Source organism: Eretmochelys imbricata, chromosome 7 (assembly GCF_965152235.1).
Source record: "Eretmochelys imbricata isolate rEreImb1 chromosome 7, rEreImb1.hap1, whole genome shotgun sequence".
NCBI lineage: Eukaryota > Metazoa > Chordata > Testudines > Cheloniidae > Eretmochelys > Eretmochelys imbricata.
In genome coordinates, this window is record NC_135578.1 from 93,412,829 (window position 1) to 93,439,063 (window position 26,235).

Genomic DNA, 26,235 nt, shown 5'->3' on the forward strand with positions numbered 1-26,235 from the left:
TTATTTCTCATTATAGTTGCACAATATCTATGTCTTATGTATGTGAGAACATTTTTGAAGCATTTTTTATAAAAATGCTAGGATATGGGGCAAGAGAGAAAGGAGAATGTAGTTCATCATGCCATGTATACAGCATAATTTTGGTGTTACCTGTGCGCATTTAGAAAGAATAGTGTTTAATGTCTGGAGATACAAAATCACAGACTTATTAATGGAACATTGGTCAGTAACTGCACATCACAATTGAAGAGAAAATTCTGAAATGTTTTTCTCCTTCTGCACTTTGTAGGGAAACTTAATATACAGTAAAAGTATTCATCATGGGGCAAATATTCCCCCTGCCTCCATGGGTGTTAAGATTCCCTTCAAGCAGTAGAACCTGTACAATCCTGTTTTGGGGAGAAAGGAAGGGTGGCGGGATTCGGGGAGCCTGAACATGGGCAGAATAATTTCTGGGTACTGCAGGACCACCCTTTATACCTCTGCACTGTTAGATTTGGAATTGGGTCCAATGGATATGCTGGAATATGAATTTAGTACATAAATCCACTGTTCTTTCCCCTGCTTATGGGAATGCAGACGCTCCAGACCAAGAGCGGGAGAGTGGCTGTGGAGAAGCTCCATTGCCATTCTTTATAGTTGCTTATGAAGAGACCATTAATGCACAGACTAGCTTCCTAGGGTGTGGGTAGGGGAGGATTTGTGAAGACTGTTTTTTTCCTAATCTTGTTGGGGGTAAATTCAGTGATTCTGAAATACCAGACAAATTTATTGGTTATTCTGTCCAAAAATGTTGTATCCGCATTTCATACACCTTTTAAGAAGACATTTGAACATGTAAGTCCTGCTCCAGGGATATTGGTGTAGGTCCTTTGATAAATTCTTTATTCTAAATAAAAAGCTTACAATTCTTAAGACTACATTTCGGTTTTAGGTAAAGAGACTGTTTTTGTTTATATAGCATGTCATGTTCAAGGGCCTTTGGCAGATAAAAGTGGGCAGAATTTTGTACTTGTGGAGAAGGGAATGGTTTCTCCAAAGCCACTGCTGCAATTACAGATTGGCAGTGGTAGCTTCAGGAGGCCATGGGCCTGTTTTTGTAGGCACAGGACTGATGTGAGTAGTTAGGTCTTCTGAAGTGGTAAAAGGGACAACTCCAGGATTGTATCTAGAATTGAGGATGCAGGAATGGGGTTTAGTTCGGTCCAGATGAAAGAAATAAACATAATATAAAAATGTAAAGCTGTGAGTTATGAAATTGTCTGCAATTTTTGGTTATGGTATGTGCAATTTAGATCTTGTCAACGAAATTACTGGTTGTAATCTACCATTAAAAATCATTTATATTTTTCTGGACAGTCTGCAGCATTTATACATTTTAATAAAAAATACTGTATATAAATTGAGTGACAAGAAACAATACCAAGAATTGAACTCATAATCAACTTATTTTGCACCATCATTCATGTTTTCTAGTTTTCAATGGATTCTGCCTCTTTTATGCCATTAGTAATGACATCGAATAGATGGCAGTTGTTTAAGAGGATTATCTGGCCTATGCTATCCTATGCTTTGCAGAAATCCACTGAGGCTTTTTGAAGTTCTTTCTAGATATTTTTTCCTGTAGCAGAAACATAGACTTTAAGACTCTTTTAGTGCCATTGAAATGCATTACAAAATTATACATGTTTTTGATTTGCCATCATCATCTCCGCCACCTCCTCCTCCACCTTTCGCTGCGTCTTGTTCAGCTAATAAAAAACACAAAAGGAATGTGAATAATGAGCAAATTCTTTTCATTTTAATAAGCTTCATTTTTTGCATTATAAATGTTAATTTTGTGACATGCATTTTAATTTTATTCTATAACACAAGTGTGTTTGTCCACTTGAAAACTGAACGCACTTTCAGGATTTATATATATTCTTTGATTAATATTGAACAACCAAACTGTTGACAAAGGGTGCAGTAGTTAATATCAGCATTTATCAATGGACAAACACACACTGAACCACTTTTACTGGAAAGTTTCAGCAATTATATACTTACTTAATCCTGTCCCTCTCCACCCTACCCCCCACAACTGAATAATGAAAGCCTTCAAAGGGAATAAACTCTTGGATGAATTATAATCTTTGAGACTATGGGGGTGGAGGGTATGGAAACTTTCACTTAAGTGTTGATTATGATTATATAAACTTTTATCTAGCCCTGTAGAAATCTGTTACCAATCAAGAGAGAGGTACTTTTTTGTATGTTCAATAACTGCTGTCACTATCAGTGTTAACATATCTCTCAAATGATTCCACACGTTTTTGTTGGTCTAAGTTCTGATCTGTTCCGTATAGTAACTTGTTTTCAGATTCATTTTAAGTTGACATACCAATATTAGAATTAAAACTTACATTTGAAAGCTGTGGATCACCATGTTACTAGGTTATTTTCGACCCTTTCCACCTGCATTAAAACATGTCACATAATCAGTGCCCTACCCTCTGAAATGTGTGGATATAATTAACAGTATGATATTAAATATAATTTGTTTTAATTTTATAATATCTTGTCTATTTTCTGTTCTGAACTTTCCACTGTTGTGGTTCAGCAAATATGTTTATTTCATTTTTTGTCTGCCTGATGGTTAGACAAGGAGGTGGTATAACCAGGTCAGTGTGATCTAGGGAAATGGCTGTATTTCAACATATTTATCTCTGAATAGTTTGTCTGAAGCAATTTAACAAACCCACAACCAACTATATGAAACTGAGAAGGATTTGTAAAACTCTGCAAAAATTAAACCATTGACCTGTTCTGTATTTACATAGCCTTGATTTTGGTGGTATAATAATTTATCACATTCTGTACCTTGTAAGTCTGCTTGACCTCATCCCAGTGTGCATTTTCAAAATACTGGATAACTTATAACCTTTTGTAATACTATCAATTATGTTAATATGCATATTGGCCAATTTCCTCATTGACTGCAAAGGACCGGCTGAGGATCTGGCCAGTTGTGTCTTCAGAGATGTCTGCCTGTGTGCATATATATACTTGGGGATGATCAAATTTTGTATAAGTCACAGTGATCACATCAACTGAGTAACCCCAAGTACCAGCAATTTTAAATGGTCACGATATCTGGTGAGAGTGCAAGTTTGCTATTCTTTCCAGACATATAATTTGATTGTTCTTTAAGTGGAATCTTAGTTTTAAGGGCTTGATCCTGCACCTATTAAAATCAGTGGGAGTGTGTCATTGACTTCAATTGGCATAAAATCAGACCCTAAATGATGATCTTCTTTGCCAATAATTTAGAAAGATGAAACTTTGTGTTGGTGTGAAATGTTGCTATTTTCAGTGGGATTTCTCACTTTTTGGCACTTCTAGAAGTTACATCCGTAAATCCCATATTTGGTGTCTCTTGTGTGGTGCTTACCGATAGATCCAGCTTGAAAGAGATAGGATTGCTACTACATCAGAAAAGTATACAGGTGCATATCAAATTAGAAGAAAATGGAATGTACTCCACACCTATAAAGTGTGTGTGTAGAGGGGTGGTTACCTGCTCCTGCCCTGTGGGGCTTAAAAGCCAGCCCTGGGAGAGAGCCAGGGCTGAGGGCAAGAAAAGCTAGGCTGATTGGGGAAATGGCTGCAGCTTGGCCACACTCCAATCAGGCTGCAGCTGGGCCTATAAAGAGGAAGCTTAGCCAGAGTCTCTCTCTGCGTTCAGAGAGGGAAGGGTCTGGCTGCAGGGACCTGAGGGAATACCTAGATTGGAGCAGGGCTGAGGGGGAAAGGCCGGGGGAGCAGGGTAGCTCCAGCCTGGAAACCCCCAGGCTGCGAGGCCTAGATTAGGGCCTATTAGGTACTGGGGTTGCAAGGGGGCAGCCTACGGGTAGACAGAGGCAGCAGGTCCAAACCCCCTCACCTGTGATGAGTGGCTGATACACTGCAGTCTGCCCTGGGGAGCGGGGCTAAGCGATGACTGGCAGTAGCCAAGACTGAGGTGAGATGGGGGTAGTGGGTGGGCATTCTCTGGGGAGGGGAGACCCTCAGGGATTGTTGGGGTTTACTGCCGTGGGGCAGCACCCCACTGGGAGGAGGCACCGGGTCCTGGGAAGGACTGGGGCTGGCGGCGAGGTGGATCACCAGATGGCAGAGGGTGCTCCAGAGGCTAATGAGCTAATTCCCAAGGAAACCAGCAGGAGGCACCTCCGGGTGAGTCTGGCTCTATTACAGTGTGTAATAGATATCCTGATGCAATATGGCAAACAATTTATCTCTTGCAATTTTACTATAAGAATGAATTATTGTTGTAGTAGTCCATGCATGTTTATACAAAAGGTGGTGTGTTTTTGTGATGATAAACTTGACATGATAACTTAAGGTACTGCACACCTTAAGCCATATTTCTAAAATATAAGACTTTGAAAGTATTCAGGTGGACAGTCTTTCATTTCAACACTTGACCCATTTTGCTGGACTTCTCTTTCAAAAATTAGTTTTCAATAAGTGATGCCTTTTACAGCATGCTTAAACCACCTTTACAGTGTATCCTTCTGAATTTTTGGGTTAGTCTTATTGTTTAAACTGAGTCAGGAACTCTTTAGTTCTGGTCCAGCCTCTAACAGTGAGTTGGTGTGTGGCCTTGAGCAACTTCCACGTCTGTATAATACGGGAAGAAAACGTACCTACTTCCGATGGATATTGTGAAGATTAATGAATAAATTAATGATTGCACAGTTGCCTTGGAGATGTAAAACGCTATTTAAGAGCAAGCTTTTTGTTCATGAACTTGTGCCTGCAGTTCACTCTTGGAGTCATTTGTCATAGCTTGTCATCTCTGATCCTTTCAAAGTAGCTCAGCTATTGAAGGGCTGGCACACTTTAGCCCTTATTGCTGCTGATCCAAATGCAGTTATTTTTATAACATAGTTGGATTCATTCACTCTTACACCCTTTATTCAATCTTATGGCCTTATTTTTTTACCAAATCAGAAGTCCTTTCTTTGTCATCCCTTGAAGAAAAAGGTGTGGGCTTAGTTATAACCTCCAGTTCATCAAGAGAGTAAAACTGAGTCATCACTAACTCCTGGAAGTTCACCTGCATTGACTCACCTAAGGGATTATTTCTCCCATTTCCTTTTCCACTGACAGAACTTTTGTGAGATGTTGATATTCTCCAGACTCTGGAAAAAGGTAAGATGGTTTTGTCCATGAAGAGTTGACGGGATCTGGTTTACTAGACCTGGCAACAACTACCATCAATTCCGTCAACATCCAGGAAACCTGACTAGGTTCCTCAGCAAAGTATTCTGAGATCTCTGGTAGGTTCTGCATACTTGAAAATGTTTTAAAAAGTGAAGCTTCCAGGTAGACACTCCTTACAAGGTTGTTTGAAGGTTAGATCGTAGGAAGAAAAATGTTTACTCCTTAGCTACACTGTCAGTGAAGATTTCAAATTACCATGTTGTGAGAGTGCAGTATGATCAAGATCTTTAGAATAAGCTTATCCCCATCATGAATCTCCTCCCTGACTTTCATAAGTAGCCCATGAAATCTCAAATCCAGAAGACTAGGTATATGCTTTGGGCTGTGTTTGAGGCTTCACATAGAGCAGCGTTCTCTGACTTGTGAGAATGTAGTTTTAGCTTCAGAACTTGGGGCTGTCCTGGAATGTTGAAGGGAAAGTGTTAGACTTATTTGAGGGATTTGCTTTCTTTGGCAGTGAAATTGGTGAAAAAAGATAAGAGACCAGGACAAAAGATCAACCCCAAAGATTTTTGCAGTTTTACAGGGAATATTCATTGCGTTTTCATTCTGAAGACAGTATACTGAACCATGTCCTTGTTCTTAGCTTGCTTTCCATCCTCTGGGTAAGCAGAGACAAGCTCAAATTGCTTAATAGTTTACAGGTTGACGCCCACAGAGAATCATTTCTAGCCCTTCTGGTGCCTGAAACTGCTTTATCCTTGGGTAAGCAGCAGTTTTGTTAAGTTCAAAAAAGTCTTATTGACATGGTTTCACTTTCCAATCACCATGGTGATTTTGTCACACTTTCCAACATGGCAGTCTAGGACATCAGTCAAGTAAGTCCTGGATTATGTAATCTTGGCAAGTTACTCATCGTTCCACTATACACAAAGCAAATTCTGCTAGTTCTGGCCTCACAGCACTTGAGCACTGAAATAAATGTGTATTTGGATGGGTGTGCTTCAGACAGAATATGCCAAGTGGTTGCGTAGTATATGAATGAAAACCTTAAAGATGCCTAACCTTTTTTGGCTGCTGCTTCTTCCAGCTTTTTCTTTTCTTCCTCAATAATTTTCATCTTTTCTTCATATTCATCAGCCTGTGTTTTCCATTCCACCCTGTTGTTCTGAAGCCCGTCCAACATTGGTGTAATTTCCTTGTGAAACCTTGAGAATTCCTAAATAAACAATACGAATTAATAAATTGTCCATTTATAATGAATGGTTGTTTTCAGATTCTAGCACGAAATCACAAATATTGTTGATGTGTACAGAAACTTAATTTGCTTTCACCTTCCAATTTTAGCTGTTTGATTATGTGGCAGGCACAGTGAGAGAGATTTAAGTTTGTTTTGTGTTATAAGCTCAGCACTTTGTTGGTGTATGCCTAGCTTGTGGGTTTTTCTGGTGAAGGGAAAAGATGAAGTGCAGTTGTGGTACTTGCTGGCACCGTTCCATTGGTGGTGGGGTATGAGGCATGTGGTGGGAGTTTATCAGAAGTACCAAACTGAGTCAGTAACATCAAAGGCCCAAATTGTGTGCTGTAAAGTCCACCCTTTTCCCTAAGCCTCCCCCCGTCCCAATGCACTCTTCTGGTGTGTCTTTGCCCATACTCACTATATCTGTGATATCTGAAGACTGGACTTTTACCTGTTGCTGTTCAAAATACTACATTTCATTCTACTGCATGGCATTTTGGAAGAGCCTTAAAATCCAGATGGTGTAGAAACATAGATTACATTGCTGTTTAGAAGGTGTGAACAACTCAAGTACTTCCTGTGCTAATGCAGCACAGGTGCATACTTTTCATTGATCCCCAATCCATCCATGTGTTATGCTCTTCGTGTTAGTGGGGCTCTGTGATTAAGCTCTAACTCAATTTTTTAAGGAACTGAGCAACTTCTGGAGATGCTGAGTGCCATTGTGTTCCTTGGGATTTCAGGGGGTTCCACATCTCCAGAAGATGCTAAGCACCTTTTAGGAGTGTGTGGTACTATACGGGAGGAGGTGAAAAATCATGACTCTTTGAATGACAACTATTTGAATGACTAGAAAGGCCCCGCTAACATCTAGAATGTTTTAATCCAAACTATTGTTTGTCACTTGTGTCATTAGAATCAATACAAAGGAAGAATAAAAGTTTTATTCTTACCTTGTATACAAATGTACACACAAAATCAATGAAACCAACTTGAAGCTTAGGCAATTCATCTCCTTTGTTTCTGTCCATCATAGGCTAGAAAAGAATATCAATATTTTAATGTGAATTTGCGACATTTTGATTCAATAATAAGACAACTGTTACTGACAAACATGTCTTCAATAGCTATTATTTCATATTGAAGATAATGCTGTTTAAATGTCAAAATACTTACAATTGGCTGTTGCTCTAGCACAGTTCGCTCCAGATCACCTTGTTCCCAAAATTCATTCGCAACCATAAGGGCAACCTGAGAATGAGAATCTCCTGCGTTACTGATGTTGTATTAATCAATACAGTTGTAGAATGATGCTGGAATGTATTCAAGTCTTTCCAGAAAATGTTGAACAGTTTTGCTTGAGTTAATTAGGTTGTTTCATTTTTAAAACAACCAATTTTTTTCAAGCTAGGAGTGCTGCTGGTCCTTCAACTGGCAGAGTGATTCCTAATATATCCAGGAACAGATCTGCCAGACAGAAGGAAAATGTATAATCCTGTTATCATAGCTATTAATTGAATTTTGCCAGTATTTTTTTTGCTGTAATACTTGTGCATATTATGTATGTATCAACTGAACAAAATTACCTAGGAACTGACAGGAAACATTTTTGCATATTATTGAACTACTGAAACCTTGCTACCAGCTCCCCTCCTGCAAGTTTTCTTGCTACCAGTGCTATCCATGAGATATTTGGAAAGGTTCTCCAGGAGGAGAGAATTCTGGTAAATAAAAAACAGCAAAATACCATCATTGTAGAACGTGTAGACACAAAACTACTCCACACTGTTCTTTCTGGGATCATTAACACACGGTATAGGTGAATTACAGAACAGGAGTGCTGCAGTGTGAGGCTTTTGTTATTAAACAGATGGTGTCTGCCATTTTGATGGTATTTTTGGGTATGCTCAATGTATGGTACATAGCTGAAAATAGTATTTTCCATGGTATTCCAAGACGATAGAGCAACATAATAAAAACTCCTAATTATAAAGTATATTGTGTTACATTATTAGAATAGCCATCTGCAGGCTAATGAATGTCTGTCTCCTGACATAGCTCTTTTGCTAGGCCTGCCTCTTACTTACCTGATTCAAGATGTCATGACCAGGAAACTCTACTTTTAGTATACTCAGATGCCAATTGGAAAATAAATAGGATTTCATTCTTTGTTTGAAGGATCTATCTTTTTGTTACTATGGATCTACACAGACTCTGTTTCATCCCAGTGGAACCTTACAGAGAATCTAATTCTAGTTTTAGAATTGTTCAAGGAAGTAACCCGAGAGATCAGCTCTGATTAAAGCCATCTTGTCTGTATAGATACCTATAATTCAAGCACTGACAGCATTTCTAAGTAGTGTGCAAGATGATCCCTTCAAAGCCATAAAAGCTCATATTGTTGAATCCATTTTAGAGTGACTTAATCACACTAAAATAGTGCAAGGATCTACATTTGTCTGTGTGTTGGTGTCTAGTTTAAGATCATGCTATTGTAAAAACCGCACCCTAAAACTGGCAGAAGAAAGGCAAGAATTTTGATAAAATAAAAATGAGTGACAGTCAGTTATCAAGGATCCTTTAAAGAAAGCTAGAATGAATACTACAGGCAGGGACAGCTATACTAATCGATTCGCAAATGGGAAGGTGGGGACAATGGGGCGATGCCACAGAGGGCTCATGGCATGGACTGCCTAGCATAGATTGCCTTAATCCGTCTTTGCTTCCAGGAAATGGTGTCCAATTCTCAGGCACAATTTGTAGATGCAAGTGGTTATGCTTTGTTTTACACTTAAATATCTATAGACTTGCAATATAAAATGAATTTTCTGTATTGTCATTCACTGATGATGCAATGAGAGAGAGAGAGCAAATATAAATGTGTATGAAATCAAAATTAAAATATTTGTATACAATTTTTTTGAGATACTAACCTGACTTTGCACCTCCCACGGCTTAGTTATAGCTGACAAGTCACAACCAGTCATCATCATAGCCCTTTTGAAGAAACAGAAATACTATAAGTATGATAGAGAAAAAACCTAGGGGACAGATTTTTAAACTTATTCAGGCACCTAAAGGTGCAGATAGGCACCTAGTGAGATTTTCAGAAGTGCCTAGGAGACTAACTCCAAAGTGAAGCCAATGTGAGTTAGGTGCCTAGTCACTTCTGAAAATCCCACTAGGCGCCTATCTGCATCTTATGGCTCCTTAATACTTCTAAAAATCTGGCCCTAGATACTGATTGAAAGAAGAGTAAGATACTGACTACTTACATGATAACTTCTTTTTTGGTTGGGTCGATAGATATATATTTAATTGCTTCCTCTTCTGTTTGCATTTTTTCAACTGCATCCACAATCTTTTGAAACATAGTCCGTTTCCTGTAAAAATATATGAATATTTCATATATAAAGTATTGGTATCCAAAAATGGCTGGGCTTTTGCATATTAGGTGCTTCTTATATTAATGCTTTTCTAAAATAGTATGTTTGTCTAACTCCCACTGAAGTCCATTTATTTTAATGGGAGTTATATTTAGTTATTATGTAGCTCATAGACTTGTCCATAGATTCCTGACATATACTGCTTTTGTCAATATGTCAAGCTTTAATATGAAAAGCAAGAGATTTCCTAAATCTGTATATTGCTACTTGTGGTGACTTTATTTCTTGAATCTTATCCAAATATTGTCAGAGTTTACATATGTTCATTCTTGATTGATTCTGCAAAGAAACCCACTGGAAAAGGTGAAAAGATCGCTATTTATAAAGAGAGGTTAAGTAACATGCTATGTGATCCTTCTGGATGAGAGGTGCGGTAGAGAGTTATTGCTTAATAAATCTCTTCATTTGCATTTAGAGGTTTCACCTCACTGAACAGAGTTGTAACACACACAAAACATTCTAATAAAATTAGAAATATTTATCATTCATTATAAAAAGTGCACTGAATATGGATTACTTGTTGACTTCCCTGTTATCTGCCAACTCTGAAGCATCAAATCTTAAAACAGTTAAAGGAAAAGAGCTCCATGTGTCTTTTTTTAGAAAAACTTCAGCACTCGTAGGGCCTGATCCAGCATTCATTTTAGTCAGTGGGAATATTTCCATTGACTTCAGTGGGTGGTGAATCAGGTTGGTTAAGATAGTAAATAGACAAATTATTTGACCATTGGAATTCTTGACACATTTGACACTGGAGATTTTTTAATGTCTGGATTTCTTTGATCATACTTTAATTTCTACATCATAGGCCATCCCTGTTTAAGTTTATGGCAGCATTTTGACAATTTCAGGATGAGTGATTCTAGTACAGAATAGCTACATAAAATCTCTCTCTCTCTCTCTCTCTCTCTCACACACACACACACACACACACACACACACACACACACACACACACACACACACACACACACACACACACACACTATCAGCATATTTAGTGCCTTTTAAAATATAGTGTGCACTGTCAATGGAAGGTGTGTTTGGATGGCCTAATAAATATATGCTATATATCAGTGTGAGACATGGAGGAAAATTCATGATTTGTGTTTTGAGATTTAAAGGCCTCAAGTGAATTAAAAAAAATCTTATTCCTTATAACGAGCTTGAAGAATGACGTTTTTCAGAATAACTTCATTTTAAAATATAGCTCTATAATCTGTGTATAACTAGGAAAAACTACAGTCATGAATTGTACAGGATTAAGAATTTTTTTCAGTAGGAAGTTATACATAATTTAATACTTACTTGAAATACAAAGCCAAGTCAGTTGCTATTATTGCAACTTCAAATAAATGTAAAACGGTTTCAAACTGGCGCTTATTTAGGTTCTGGAAGATGTTTAAACTCTGCAAGATGGAAAGTTTACAAATTCAGTTCCTCTTACAAAATTATCTTTGGTTTGTACTCTACAGGCTGTACCTTAGTATATTACAATAAGCCTGCTATACAGCCATCTATGGTTCCTTCAATCAAAATAAAATGTTAGGTGCAGTTTTGGAAAAACAGGTGTAGCTAAAAAAAAACAGGTAACCTTATGGTGTACTGTGAGGAGAGTTGAAGATGGTTTAATAAGAACACCAAAATTATTTTATATTCCATAGCCTAAACACTTCTGTTACTATTGATGTGATATTATAGTGACAATAGTAAGACGTTTGATTTTGAGTTATCTGAAGCAATATACAAGTACAGTGTTTGCAAAGGTAAGAGTGAGATTTCCACAGGCTTTCTTCTTTTTCTGAAAGGCCCTACAAATGTTGAATCATGTCTTAGAATAGCTTGGTCTAGGACAGTTGAAATTGGGAGGTAGTTAGATCCTTGAATTTTTAGTAAAATAACAAAACAAATAATACATATGCCAGAACTGTGTTGGTCCCAGAACTGTGGAGAGACAAGGTGGGTGAGGTGTGGTATCTTTTATTGAACCAATTTCTGTTGGTGAGAGAGACAACCTTTTGAGCTTGAAGAGCTGTGTAAGCTCAAAAGCTTGTCTTTCTCACCAACAGAAGTTAGTTGAATAAAAGATATTACCTCACCCACCTTGTCTCTCTAAAATAAATAATACTTCTACTTCCTTGGACAAACCAAAATAGAAAGTAGCTTTGGAGCTCCTGTGGAATGGTAAATTATAAGAATATCTGAGCAACTACAGTCTTCACTTGCATGATGCAGTGTGCAGCCAACACATGCTCACCACGAAGTTTAATTATCTTTTATTGGCTGGATCCCTGCCCATCCCATATCTTATCCAGACCACATTGTTTTTGGGAGATGCATACCTGTTCTCCATTTTCAAACCTCTTAGAATAAAGATTCAGTGGCATTTATCTTAAAATGAAACAACAATTTGCTTGGAATGTAAACCAGTGGATTCTAATAAGGTGTGATTATGAAAACATATATAAAGGAGTTCCTATATTCCTTGTGGTGGCTAAACTAGATGGGTGAAATATCTGATCTGCTCTTTTTATAGTAACGGAATCTAGAAGAACTGCCCAAGGGCCACCTTGTTTTATATTAGCTCTTTTTTGGTGTCCTTGGTAGCAGAAACTCCCTTACTGTACAGCTCCTTTGGGACATAGTTGCTCCTTCATACATCTTGCAGATTGAGGGGGCAGGGAAGGGATGACACGAGGCAAGGGCCCCGTGGCCTTTTGAAATTCATAAGGATGGATAGCAGCCTAACCATCCTCGACTTCAGAGGGCAGACAGGATGAAGACATGTTCCCATTCCTACTGCTGCTAAGTTGAGAGCAGGGTCATAAGTGCCTGATGATTCCAAGACAGTAGCTGGGGAACCCCTAAAAGTTAGCATTGTAGTGTCCTTGAAGCCCGTAGTATGGAACCCAGCGGGGATTCATGGATTTGAGAGCTAGGAATTATGGAGCATTAATTCTCCTGCTTTCACTTTAGTAGTGCTGGCAGTAAGGCTGTGGGTGTGTTTGTGATTTCAAAGGGTGAAGGGTGTGACTGCTCTCTAACCTTATTGGTTGGAGAGCAGAAGCCCTTAACTAGCACCTCTTTTAAGATGGAGGGAATGACTACCAAGTGCCCTAAAGTCCTTAAGAAAAAGAGACCACCTTTGGAGCAGGAAGGATCAGGCTGCCAGTCACCCCAGAAAACCTCTGTTACCTTTGGAGGAGTCATGGGGAAAGGGGATGGTTGGATGGGGCTGGGATAGGTGACCTATGGCTGTGTAATGGGCTTTACCCCATGTCAGTGAACTGTACATGGACCAGAGCTTATCTTCCCAGATTGCACTAGACCCCAGATCCACTCTGTTCTTGGGGTGTTATGAAGATGTAACTCTGCTACCTGTATACACAATTAAAAACAAACAACATAACCTACAATACATGTAACACAGCAGGACCAATTCTTCCCCATGTTCATTTGCTTGTATGTTGTAGCCACATTCCCCGCCTTTCATGTGTCTAGATTTTAAGCCTTTCAGGGCAGTGATTCTTTTTTCCATGTAAGTACTACTAATAATATATCACATCTGACTCTAACCTAAGCTGCTGCTCTCCTTCCCCTCCACTGAAGAGAATGAGGATACTGAGCTTTCGATAGCCTCAGACTTTGACATATTTCTTAGACTGTTTAAGCTTTTTGGCCCCTCTCTCTCTTCCCCCTTAAATTGGGGAGAGGAGGAGAGCTGCAGTTCACATTACAGCCTCTTGTGATATCAATATTCAGGAGCTCCAAAGATCTTGACAAGTTTCTCCAGCAACAAGAGGAAGTTAGGGTCTGATATTTCTAGAATGAAAAACAAGTAGAAAAATATTTTCAAAAATGTTTGAGGCCATCTTTATTCATGAAGCTCCCAGCTAGTTTCCCATCACCACAGTGTTGAAGCATGTCCCAGGTATTTATGGATTTATCCTGCCAACCTCCCTGTGCAGGAGGGAAATAGTACACTTTCACAAGTGGGAAATTGAGGCATAGTGAGAGTGGTTGACTTGTCGAAGGGCACACAGGAAGTCTGTAGGAACGGCTACAATGCACACTCCTTTTGTGGAGTACATACACTGCATTCCCCCCCAACATGGGTACAAATAGCAGTGTAGACGGTGAGGCACTGCTTAGGTGAGTAAAGACATGCTTGAACCCTGCAGGTATGTACCCTATGTGTGTCTCTACTCCCCCAAGCAGTGCCTTCCCCATTACACTGCTATTTTTAGCAGTGTAGTGTCCCATTGCCTCCCCACTGTTAGAGACATTCCCTGCCAGTGCCTTTCATTGCCATATGTAGCTACAAACTGCTATGTGGAGGCAGCCTGCTTTTCACTGCAGTGTGTAGCTACACATATCCTACTTGCTCCTGCAAGAGGTGTGCAGTGTAGAAGTAGCCTCACTCTCTCCTTTATTTCTTTAAACAAACTAACAATGACCTTTGTAGCAGATGCTTTTCTCCCCCCCCCCCGCCCCCCACTTCTCTTGAACAGCACAGTGGGGAGACCAGGGGTGGGAAGGATTCCAGCCCTTCAGTGCAGCACCATTCAGGGTGAGAGGGACTAGCAGCATCTGTAACATCTTCTGAAGCAGCACCATAAAGTGCAGTCTGGGGAGGAAGGTACATGTGGGGTTATTTAGTCTCCACATCCTAAATGAGCTCCTCCCTCCACTGCACATGCTCAGAAGCTGCCTTTTGGTTATCCCCAAAGGCTATGTCTACACTGCAATAAATACCTGCAGCTGGCCCGTGTCAGCTGACTCAGGCTACGGGGCTATAAAATTGCAGTGTAGATATTGGGGCTTGGAATGTTGACACTGCAATTTTATAGCCCTGTATCCTCATCCCCATGACCCTGGTCAGCTGACACAGGACAGTCACAGGTGTTTTATTGCAGTGTAGACATACCCAAAAAGTCTGAGCAGTCTCAGTGTAGAGTTTCACGATCAGTGTCTTGGGAGCAACACCAGGGTCCCAAGAAGGGAAAACTGAAGGAGCAAGGAGAATTAGTGGTGGGAGTTACAGCAAAGGAGCTATCGAAGGAGAGGAAAGAGTGCCAGCTGTTCAATTGATTTTATTTGGGAAATCAGAAACAACTGTGAGTGAAAGTGAGGGTATGGGGGAGCCTGGAATCTTATTTCTAATCACAGCCCAATCACTTACTTTGGGCACCAGATACCATTCCTAGGAACTGAATCCAGATCTCCAGAATCTCAGTCTAGTGCCTTAATCCCTAAAGCATTCTTTTATTTTGTGTTGCAGATCGTTAACTGTGTTGCAAAAGTAGAAAAAAGTTCTAATAGTGTGAGTTAAGCGTAAAGGGTAAATCCTACAGTCCTTATTCAGACTGTATTTAGACAACAGTTCTGTCACTGTCAATGGAGTTGCATGTCTATAATTGAGACCAGAATTTAGCCCATGTGTAAGAGTTTATTTTGAACATCATAGCTATTGTAAGTTTTGGTTAAAGCCTTAACATTATTTGAATATGGCTAATTTTAAGAAAGTATTTTCTTGGAAATCTAATCCAAACAAAATAGCCAGCCAGCAACCTAAGAGTAATGAATTCATCAGAGAGATACAAAGTTAAACCCAGGCCTCTTGGATAGGTCAGAATCTATAAAAGAGCTTTGGTATTTATCAGTTTTAGTAGAAAGTGCTTATATACTAACCTCGTCTTGTAGCAGAGTTTTACTGTACTCTAGATGATGTCTTTCTAAAATGGAAGATCCATGAAGTTTTGCTAATGGAGCAGCTGACCTGTTGAAAAACAAATAATTGTTTACAGTGTTTCAGAATACATATTTTTATGACTGTTTTAAGTTTGTAGTATTAACGTTCTATCGAGCTGCATATTCCACAGAGGGAGTTTGAAATGGTTTAACATTGCTTGACTAACCTAGTTCTGTGGCATGACACAGAACAATACCTGGTTAAAAATGACACAATACGTATATGCCTTCAGCACTGTCATTGAGAAAAGATCAAGGGAGAGAGTTTCAAAAACACAAGGAACAGTTAGGTGCATAACTCCCATTTGTGCCTTTGAAAATTTACCCCATTTTGTCCTGTGTGTTAGCAGTTCTTTAATCAATGCACCTTCCCTGTGTAGAAATGTACCTATTATGCAGCTGTTTGTATTTATAACTTTGGTAGGCTCTTGACCTTTCTTTTGGTTGGTATCATTCAAAGTGGACCGTGCCACTGCATTTCTAATTTATTATGGTTTGCTTAAATCGACTATGCAATGCTATTTCATTCCTTTCATGTCCTTGGGCCCTATCCCGCAGAAAGTACTTATAGCTTTATGACAACGCAGTCTGTGGAAGATCATACATTGTCAGCCTGCCACAAAAACCCTTCTTCTTACCTCATGCTGAGTGTTAAGCAGAAGTAATTCCAGTCTACACTAGAGTTCTGGGCAGTGAGGGAGAGGGTCATGTTCATGCTTTATTGTAGTTGTTTTGAACATGGGCCATGCTTAGCTTTTCCTTGGCTAACAGGTCAATTTCTGGGGTGAACCAAGGAGGAATGTGCATGCCATTCATTAATCTCTACATGTGGTAAAGCTGTCATAGATTGCTCACCCTGGCTGACCTCATGAATGGACCTTTCAGTCAGGGAGGACCCTGGTAGGAAGATCTGGCCTCAGCCCTTTTAAAGTTCTTTGGCTGAGCGATGCTCAGTAAGAATAATAGAATCATAGAATATCAGGATTGGAAGGGACCTCAGGAGGTCATCTAGTCCAACCCCCTGCCCAAAGCAGGACCAATCCAGAATTTTTGCCCAAATCCCTAAATGGCCCCCTCAAGGATTGAACTCACAACCCTGGGTTTAGCAGGCCAATGCTCAAACCACTGAGCTATCCCTCCCCCCCAATTAAAAGACCTTTCCCTCGGGTTCTCGAGTCCCACAACCCAAACATCTCTCAAGTCCAGCAATCCAAAAAAATCACCCAAAGTCCAAAAAAAAGTCCAGCCCCAGAGTTCAAAAGTTCATCTGCAGAGTGTTACTCCCCAGGCTGGCTAAAAAGGTGCCTGTGGGGGGGTGGGAAAAGAGGTAAGGGGCAATCAGTCTGTCTCTCTCCTGTGTCAGCTGGAGAATCCCTGACAATAATCAGAAAATCCCTTAATGCCACTGCCACAAAGTACAACTTGAAAGTTCCTTCATGGTAGAGGATGAGGGTTGTTACCTAATAAGTCATTCTGCATAACTGGCAGGATAGTCTCCTAAAGATCATGATTATTATGTTCCCTAGCTACTGGGGACTGAGAGCCTATGGAGTTCTTGTTGGCTAGCAAATGCACAGAAGCAAGTGATTACAATGTACAGTATATATTATGAGAAAGAATGTATGAAAGATTAATTGACCTACAGATGAAAAGTGGGGCCCTAGTTATGCACAATGATGTAAAATGCAGAAAAAAATAAAATTTAAGTGTGTATACATATTGGATCACTGCAAACATTTACTAGTGAAAAGGAAACCCCTCTACCTCCCCGCCCCACCCATCATTTACAATATTTTATAAACAGAGCTATGGCCACCAGATCCTTACTGGTGTAAATTGGCATCGCTCCATTGCAGTCAGCAGAACTACACTTATTTACACCAACTGTGGCTCTGACTCTCTCTATTAGTTTTTTTAAATCACTGTACCGAGCATAAGTCTGTTCTGTCTGATGACATTCCTAAAGGGACACACAGTATTTTAGCTTATCTTCAAAAGTAATATTTTGCAAACTGAGCTTTAGAATAATCTCTTGAAATAAGTCTGAAATCTGTTTCCTTACCAAATTGTTTTTCTGTATCGCACTAGTTTGTTGTACAGTTGCTTATGAGTAGTGGGCTGGCAGCAATATCTTAAGGGGACTTGACACAAAATATTACAAGGACTTGGCAAACTTTGTACAAGAAAATAAGTACAAAGGCTTTGTTATTGCATTCCAGCCATGATAATGTCTTTATGAATTTGCTCCCCACACACCTACATTGCCATTAAATCTTGCCACTTCTTTCTCTAACCTTTTGAAAATCCTATTTTGTCTCTTCATCCTGACAATTACAACACTATAGACCAGCGTTTTAATCTCCCATCTTAACTACTACATCTTCCCCCAATTTGGCCTCCCTACAGCCAAAATTACTACTTTGTTAATTGATCATATGTCACAGCCCTCTCTGCGTTGCTCCACTGCATTTGCCTTACACAGAGTATCCAGCTAAAACTTCTAGGATAAGACCTTGCAGCATAGTGGAGCGGGAAGCTAAGGTGGCTTTAAGCCAGCTTTGCACCCTCCCAAACCTGGGCTTCTCTGTGTAGCTTAGAGTATGTTTACACTGCCATTGAAGGTGTGATTTGCAGCTCATGTAGGCATACTGTGCTATCTTTAATCTAGCTAGCTAGTGTGGGTAAATACAACAGTAAAGATATGGCAGTGTGGACCCTGGTGTAGGCTAAGAATGTTAGTAGTTTGGGGTAGCTTTTATAGCTCGTGCTAAAGCCTGCATGAAAACCTGTGCAGTCACATCCTCACTGCTATTTAGCCACTCTAGCTAGATTAAAGGTGGCTTGGTATGTGTACGAGAGCTGTAGTCGCAGCTCTTGGCAGTAGGGGTCTTTTAGGGTATGTCCACACTGCAGCTGGGAACATGCCTTCCAGTCAAGGTAGACAGACAAGCGCTAGCTCGGCTCGAGCAAGCACACTAAAAATAGTGGTATGGACATTGAGGCATAAGTGGTGGCTTGAGCAAGCCACCCAAGTCCATGCCCACATGACCCCCTGGATCTGTGCTCAAGCCACTGTCCATGCCAGAATGTCCACAATGACCGAGAAGGGGAAAAGCATCTTCAGCCACTGCCTAGCCAACCTAGTAAGGAGCCCTTTAAACTAGGTTCAAAGGGGGCAGGTGACAAAAGCCCACAGGTATAAAAAAAATGACCTTAACAGAAGGCTAAATGTTCAGTCAGGAAGAGGGCAGAGACAGAAAATTACAACAGGGTCCACAGGAGCAACCAGAGTGATCACGGGGTGGGGATGAGGAATCTGCTTGACGTTTTAGATGTCTGTTCACAAATGCAAGGGGAATAAACAGGAAGAACTGGTAGTATTAGTACATACGCTAAAATATGAATGAATGGGATAAATCTCATGACTGAACTATTGATACAGAGGAGTGCAGCTTGTTCAGGAAGGACAGGCAGAGAAAAAAGGGAGGAGGTGTTGCATTATACATCAAGAATATATACACTTATTCTGAAGTCCAAAAGGAGGTGAGAGGCAGACCAGTTGGAAGTCTCTGGGTGAATATAAAAGGAGGGGAAAGTCATGGTAGAGGGTCTATTATAGCCCAAATAAGCAAGAAGAGGTAGATGAGGCATTTGTAGAATAAATAATAAATATCCAAGACCTGGTAGTAGTGGAGGACTCCCCAGAGATCTGTTGGAAAAGTAATACGGCAAAACGCAAATTGCCTAATAAGTTCTTGAAATGTGTTGGGGACAACTTTTTGTTTCAGAAGGTGGAGGAAGAAACCAGGGGGCAGTCATTTTAGGCTTGATTCTGACCAACAGGAAGGAATTGGTAGTGAATCTGAAGGTGGAAGGCAACTCAGTTCAAAGTGATCATGAAATGATAGATTTCCTGGTTCTAAGGACAGGAAGGAGTCAGAGTAGCAGAATAAAGGCAACGAATTTCAGAAATGCAGATTTAAGCTCAAAGCAAAGGAGGTAAGATCCCATGGGAAGAAAATCCAAGGGAAAAAGGAGTTCAGGAGAGCTGGCAGTTTCTCCAAGAGGCAATATTAAAGGTGCAACACCAAAAACAATCCTGACATGAAGGAGAGATAGGAAGAATAATAAGAGTCAACTATGGCTCCAGCAGAAGCTCGTTAGCTGAAAATCAGAAAGAAGGCCTAGAAAAAATGGAAATACAGACCAATTGCTCAGGACGATTACAAAAGAATAGCACAAGCAATTAGCAACAAAAATTGAAAGGCTAACGCACAAAATGAGTTGCACCTAGCAAGGGACATAAAGGCAATTAGAGGAGGTTTTATAGAAGCAAGAGAAAGAGGACGGAAAGTGTAGATCCTCTAGTTAGTGGGGAAGGAGAGGCAATAAAGGACAACATCAAGAAGGCTGATATGTTTAATGCCTATTTTGCTTCAGTCTTCATTAAAAAGGTAAATTGTGGCCATATACATAACATAATTAATGTTAACAACAAGGGGGAATTCACTGTCCCACTGAATTCATCTGATGAAGTGAGCTGTAGCTCATGAAAGCTTATGCTCAAATAAATTGGTTAGTCTCTAAGGTGCCACAAGTCCTCCTTTTCTTTTTGCGAATACAGACTAACACGGATGCTACTCTGAAACCTGTACTCAAAGACTAGTTCATGGTCAAACTGTGACCCACAAAGGTCAGTCCTGGGTCTGATACTGGTCAATATTTTCATTAATGACTTGGATAATGGAGTGGAGAACGTGTTTATAAAATTTGCAAATGATACCAAGCTGGGAGGAGTTGCAAGTACTTTGGAGGTCAGGATTAGAATTCAAAACTATCTTGACAAATTGGAGAACTGCTCTGAAATTAGACCAAGCAGATGAAATTCAATAAAAAAACTGTACAAAGTACTTCACTTAGGAAGGAAAAATACACAACTATAAAATGTGGAATAAATGACTAGGTAGTAGTACTACTGAAAAGGGTCTGGGGGTTATAGTGGATCACAAATTGAATGAATAAACAACGTGATACAGTTGCAAAAAAAAAAAAAAAAAGCTGATATTCTGGGGGTCTATTAACAGGAGTGTTATTTATAAGACACAGGAGCTAATCGTCCTGCTCTACTTGGTCCTGGTGAGGCCTCAGTACTATATCCAGTTCTCAGCTCCACACTTTAAGAAAGATGTGGACAAATTGGAGAGAGCCCAGAGGAGAGCAACAAAAAGGATAAACGGTTTAGAAACTGACCTATGAGGAAAGGTTAAAACTGGACATGTTTAGTCTTGAAAAAAGAAGTCAGAATCCAAGCATAAAAGTGGGTCACCCTCTCTTTAAGACAAATTAGGAAAAACATTAGCTAAGAGAACTCCTTCCTCAAGCTCTCCCAATGTCTTGGTGTTTTCATATAGGTTATAAATACTCTGTGTCAGACCCTCTTGATAGATGTGCTTTGTATAGCGCTGAACACACAGTGCATGCTTTCCAAATAATTATGGAAAATAGTATAGTTTGTATCTTTGCATGTGCTGATATGTTCACATCTTTCTTTTAGTTACTGGTGCAAATGTTATATGTACAGGTGTTTGTACATATAAATCAGTGTAGCTGAACTTACTTCATCTGATACAAATTATTGGTCCCTCTGTGATCAATGTCATGGCAGAAAGCAGCCGCAACCATGGCGAAGGCTTCGAGATCGGTATAGTATTTCTTTAGTCTACCTGTCTATAAAGCAGGAGAGACTTTTTTGAGTATATACCTGCTTGAAGTTTACAATTTCTGTTGAATCTAAAAGAACTACAAATTGAATGTAAGGTAAGTTTTCAGTGACAAAACATACCATTAGTAAGGTGAACATTGTCTGTCCCACGTTGAATCCATGCCGCCAGTTATGGTAAGTTATATTTCGATAACCCTTTCTGACTGTGTACATCCATCTTGTAAGTACCTGTTTCAAATAAAAGGCATATCCTACTCAATAGTGTTAAAATATAACCAAGTCCTGGAATGTGTGTAAAATTAAGATGGAATTTCATATCTTTACAGGAAAATATGCAGCTTTTGGAAATTGTTTCTAATTAAAATAAACATACTTTATATACTTATTATGAATCTGTGAAAAAATCTACTCGGAACAGTGGAAAGGTAAAAGATATAGAATGTTTTATATATAAAAAGCTAAGAACAAATGTATGCTACCGTTGCTTCTAATATTTTACTGTGGGACAGTTCTAGTTAAAAGAACTTGGTACTAAGGGGAAAAATGTACCTAATATGACAAAATAAATCTGACCTCTGCTGGGACTTTGAATTTTTCAACCACATTTATCTCAAAGAATAATCGTATTCCGCACTTAATCAAGCCATGCTCTGTAACGGGAAAGTCACTGAAGCGGAATTCATAAAGTTCCACTTCCTTTGGATCAGGTAATTCCTCTCTCTGTTAGGGAAAAAAAAAAAGACCACAACAGTTTTGCTTTGTTAGAAGGAAACTAGAGTAAATTCAGTTTTTTCCTTGCTTTTTTTACTCTATCCCTATATAAAGAGTTCATGGTCAGGCCTATCATGTGTACATAGCTCTCAGGTTTCAATGCACACTACTGTATATTAAACTATAATATATACTTTAGATCACTGCTGTTTTTCTGCTCAGAGGGGATGGGTACCGTTTATTGCTTCCTGCAAACTGGTAGTTCTTCCCCACCTGTATTCCAACAAAATCCACATTACAATTATAGTTTCTTTAGCCCTATATTGGGTAAAACCAATGGTTACTTTATTTTAGAATGCATTTCTTAATTATGCATATAATTATTGTACTACAGATTATTATTATTATTGTATTACATACCTCACCTGTGGGACTTCAGTGAATCTTTGGGACAGATGATCAACTGTTACCCTAGAAATCATGGGTGCTACTGAGGGTGGGGAGGGATCATAGTTCAGGGCTACCTGGGCCTCTGACTCCCTTCCCTGGTGTCTTCTGAGTGCACCCGCCTCTAGGTCTTAGGCCTCTCACTTTCCCTCTATGGCAGAATCCCATGATTCTCCCACCAAGAAAGATTACTCAGCAAGTCTGACTGGACTCAATACCTGCAGTTCTTCCCTTCAGGAACTTGAGACCAGCAGTGAATAAAGTGACCCAAAACAACTTTCTTAAAACTATGTATTGCTGAACCTTATCAGTAGGAATACAGCATAGCCAGAGAAAAGTATTTTTAGGGCAATAAAAGGCCTACATGCATGTTTATCTTGACTAAAGACCTGCCTTCCCTTAGCAGAGACCCTAGTTGGGCTAAGCTACCTTGAGACACTCCCAACCTCTGGAAGGCAGTTTCTTCCCCTAAAGCATCTCACAAAACCAATCCCTCTCCCCTTCAGAGAATGTCCCTATAAATCCCTCTCAGCCTTTGATCTCCCGACCTTCACAGAGTGGGTGACTTAGTCCTGGAAAAGCTGGTCTGGCAAGCTCACCAGGGAGGCGGAGGTAGCATATCAGTTAATAATCCTAGGTGTTTTCTGAGGAACTCTTATCTGGGCCACTGTCTGTCTTCCTGGGTAGTTTTTTTACCATCTGGCTAAAGTACAGTAAATATCTTAACAATGCTCAGGCAAACATAGAACTGATGTATTTGGTAGATTACAGGAAACTCCAAATCCATCACAGTCATTTGCCCCTCCCTACCTGCTTGTGGATGGTTCTGTGCCAATTGTGTCCCTAGTGTAGTTTAGAGCAAACTCTCCTCTAAACTACACTGGCTTCCAGTCACCCCAAGGGACAGTTCTGGCAGCAGAGGACTGCCTGAGTGGATGCTCTTCCCCCTCATGAATACCCTTTATTTTAGAGGCAAGTGTAGCTACTGTCAGAAATGACCACTACCCTATCTGCTTGGTTTAAGACTGCTTTGCACTGAGGGACCACCAACAAAGCAGATTTAATGTGTATGAAGATCTCTAGCCTTTAGAGTTATTAGCACAAAAGATCTCTATTTTCACTTATGACTTGCTTTATTTATATTAGTTGCACTCATACACATACAAATAATACACCAAGGGTATTTACTCATGATGCTCAAATGTCAGGAAATGCAAAAATTAAGACTCTTGTAGTAACTTTAATTTGTCCACATTGTACATAAGCTATTAAATATATATTTATACTATAACTGGTGGTGGTAATAATTATAAGTACCTAGATCATAGGTCTTGTTTTTCAGTAGTACATCTCAAAGCCCTTTACAAAGGAAGTCAGTGAAATGTCAGATTCCATTTTACAGATGGGGAAACTGGTAACTGAATATATTACAAGTGTAATGTGGGCAACATTAGGATGAGAACTCTAATTTGGATTTCTCTTTAAAAGAGAATCTTCATTGTGTATTGATGCTATAACTTTATATTTAATGTTCTTGTTTAAAAAAACACGAAAAAAGAAACTGCACATGCAAGTTAGAGTACCCACTTAATTGAAATGAATGGGATGTGGAACAGTGATGTCACACCTCTGCAATTGTTGCTGTTTGGTTGGAGATATTTGCTGTAAATATTGATTAATGTACATGCAAAAATATTTCTGCCTTTTCTCCCAAATGTGGAATTTCCCTTTAAATTTACTCTGGTCTGAGTTCAAGAAGAGAGAATGGTCAGTTCTGGAGCAGTGACAGTTTTAAGGCCCAATGTTTTGTGAGCCAGCAGATCTAGAAAACACCTGCTTGCTTTATCCCATTAGTGATCTGACATTCCAGGCTTCCTATAGGATTAAACATTTCTATGTAGCCAGGGCACGGCATGAGATATCAAACCTTCAGTTCTTGATACCCTGATGTATAAAAAAGCTATTTAATTTCATTTCTAGAGGTTTTAAAAATCCATTCCAGTGTTTTATTCCACTTGGATGCCCCCAGAGGGTAATTAAGGCACCTTGATTTGCAAATGGAGAGATCTAAAAATGCATTATTGCTATTAATTTTTGTAAGTCTTAAATTTAAAATGAATTTACTTTAAAATGTGAAGGTATAATTTTCTATTCATACTTTTCATTTCACTAGTGGATGTGCTTATATAATCAAATGTAATTTAACACAATCTTTCAACTGTAAAAACTGTGTACAGTCCTAAACCTGATATCTGCAATGTTTTTAGAGGAAGAAGGAAGTAGGGGAAAGGCAGAGTTCATTTTACTGATAACTATCTGTAACTTTAACCATAAATTCCTGCTACATGGCAAAGTAAATAAAAGCCAATTAACTAAAGTTTTTCAAATCCTAACAAATTATAGAAACACATCAGGTGTGTGCTACTGCTGTTATTAACCCCCTTCATGCCCTATACATTCACTTCTTATTCTGGTGTCCTGCCAATTTCCTCTTCCTTCGATGTATGTTGTACTAATATACACACAACTATACCTTTAAATTGAGTTTTTGCCATTCTTATATACAGTAGGTTCCCATATAAAACTCAGTAATATTCATTCATGCAGACTGAATGACGAATGAGCAGAGTCAATCCAATTAATCATAAAATAAAATGAAAAAAAAATTAAAATTATTAAGAGAAACAAATAGCAATGCATTTTAAGGAGGCAGCTATAACTCCTTCAGCCTGCAATAGTAACTAGGATAGTCCCTTTTTTCTCTTTGGGAAATAAGAGCCTGCAAGCACTTAAGAATGTAAGTAATTTTCAATGGAAATACTCATGTGAGTGACAGTAAGCATGTGCCTAAATGTTTGGAAGATCAGGCCCTAAGTCAGCATGCTGTGTATGTTAGCAATATATCTGTCCAGATATCAAAAACACATTTGGTGTTTATTTTCTTGATCTCTATTATGCCATTACTGGTTAACATAATGGTGGGAATTTTAACTATGGCTTTGTACAGTGCCTAATGCAATGGAATCCTGGTTAAAGACTGCGGTGGCTAGGTGCTCATGCTATACAAATAATAAAGAATTTCTGATACGATGCTGATTCTGATAGAGATGCAACACAGATGACATTAGCCCAAAGTCTCTTTTAAACCACCTAACTCATCCTTGTTCTTTTCCCTCTCTTACCTATCTGACTTTAGCATCTTTCAAAAGGTATTATGCAAAGAGGTAGCAAGTTGTCTATTTACTGAAAATTAATTGATTGCTTTGTGAACATTCAGGTCAGTCCTAGGTCCTAATTTTGCATTTTGCCCCTTTTTACCTAGTTCTGGCAACCAAACAATACAAGCAATGTATTCAGTTTTCAACCCCTGTATGGTGATGCTGACCATGCAGCCTAGAATAGAATTTGGTCTATTTTCTTTGAATCAGAATACTATCATAATGATCCTTGGCTAGTTCAGCTCCTCTTGAACAGTACAAAGTCTTTACTTCCTGCATTACCTCTGACAGACTGTCATATGACAATCCAGGGAGGATACTGTTTTAGTGGGTTGGTACCATGGGAAGTGTATAGGTTGAATATCTGTGTATGAGAGAATGTAACATATTGCCAGAAATATTTTTACGAGGCACCTGCACAAGATCCCTGGAGCTGATGACTAAGATAAATATGTTGTATTAAGTAGAAGAAGGTTAAATAACACATTATTA

General features: G+C 39.2%; 1 protein-coding gene across 2 annotated transcripts in view; it reads right to left on the reverse strand.

Annotated features, from left to right (window-relative positions):
* Window positions 1-1,671: 1,671 nt before the first annotated feature.
* PDE6C (phosphodiesterase 6C) overlaps window positions 1,672-26,235 on the reverse strand; it is a 55,387-nt gene continuing 30,823 nt past the window's right edge. Inside the window, exons 12-22 of one of the 2 annotated variants that reach the window (XM_077822531.1) lie at window positions 21,941-22,087; window positions 21,488-21,595; window positions 21,263-21,372; window positions 15,586-15,673; window positions 11,203-11,303; window positions 9,724-9,831; window positions 9,382-9,445; window positions 7,625-7,699; window positions 7,402-7,485; window positions 6,274-6,427; window positions 1,672-1,751 (exon numbers count right to left, since the gene is read on the reverse strand). In XM_077822531.1, the coding sequence (XP_077678657.1) occupies window positions 1,672-1,751; window positions 6,274-6,427; window positions 7,402-7,485; window positions 7,625-7,699; window positions 9,382-9,445; window positions 9,724-9,831; window positions 11,203-11,303; window positions 15,586-15,673; window positions 21,263-21,372; window positions 21,488-21,595; window positions 21,941-22,087 (1,119 nt within the window). Of the gene's footprint in view, window positions 1,752-2,437; window positions 2,458-6,273; window positions 6,428-7,401; window positions 7,486-7,624; window positions 7,700-9,381; window positions 9,446-9,723; window positions 9,832-11,202; window positions 11,304-15,585; window positions 15,674-21,262; window positions 21,373-21,487; window positions 21,596-21,940; window positions 22,088-26,235 lie in introns of those variants that run through there. The other variant, XM_077822532.1, reaches the window with a different exon arrangement.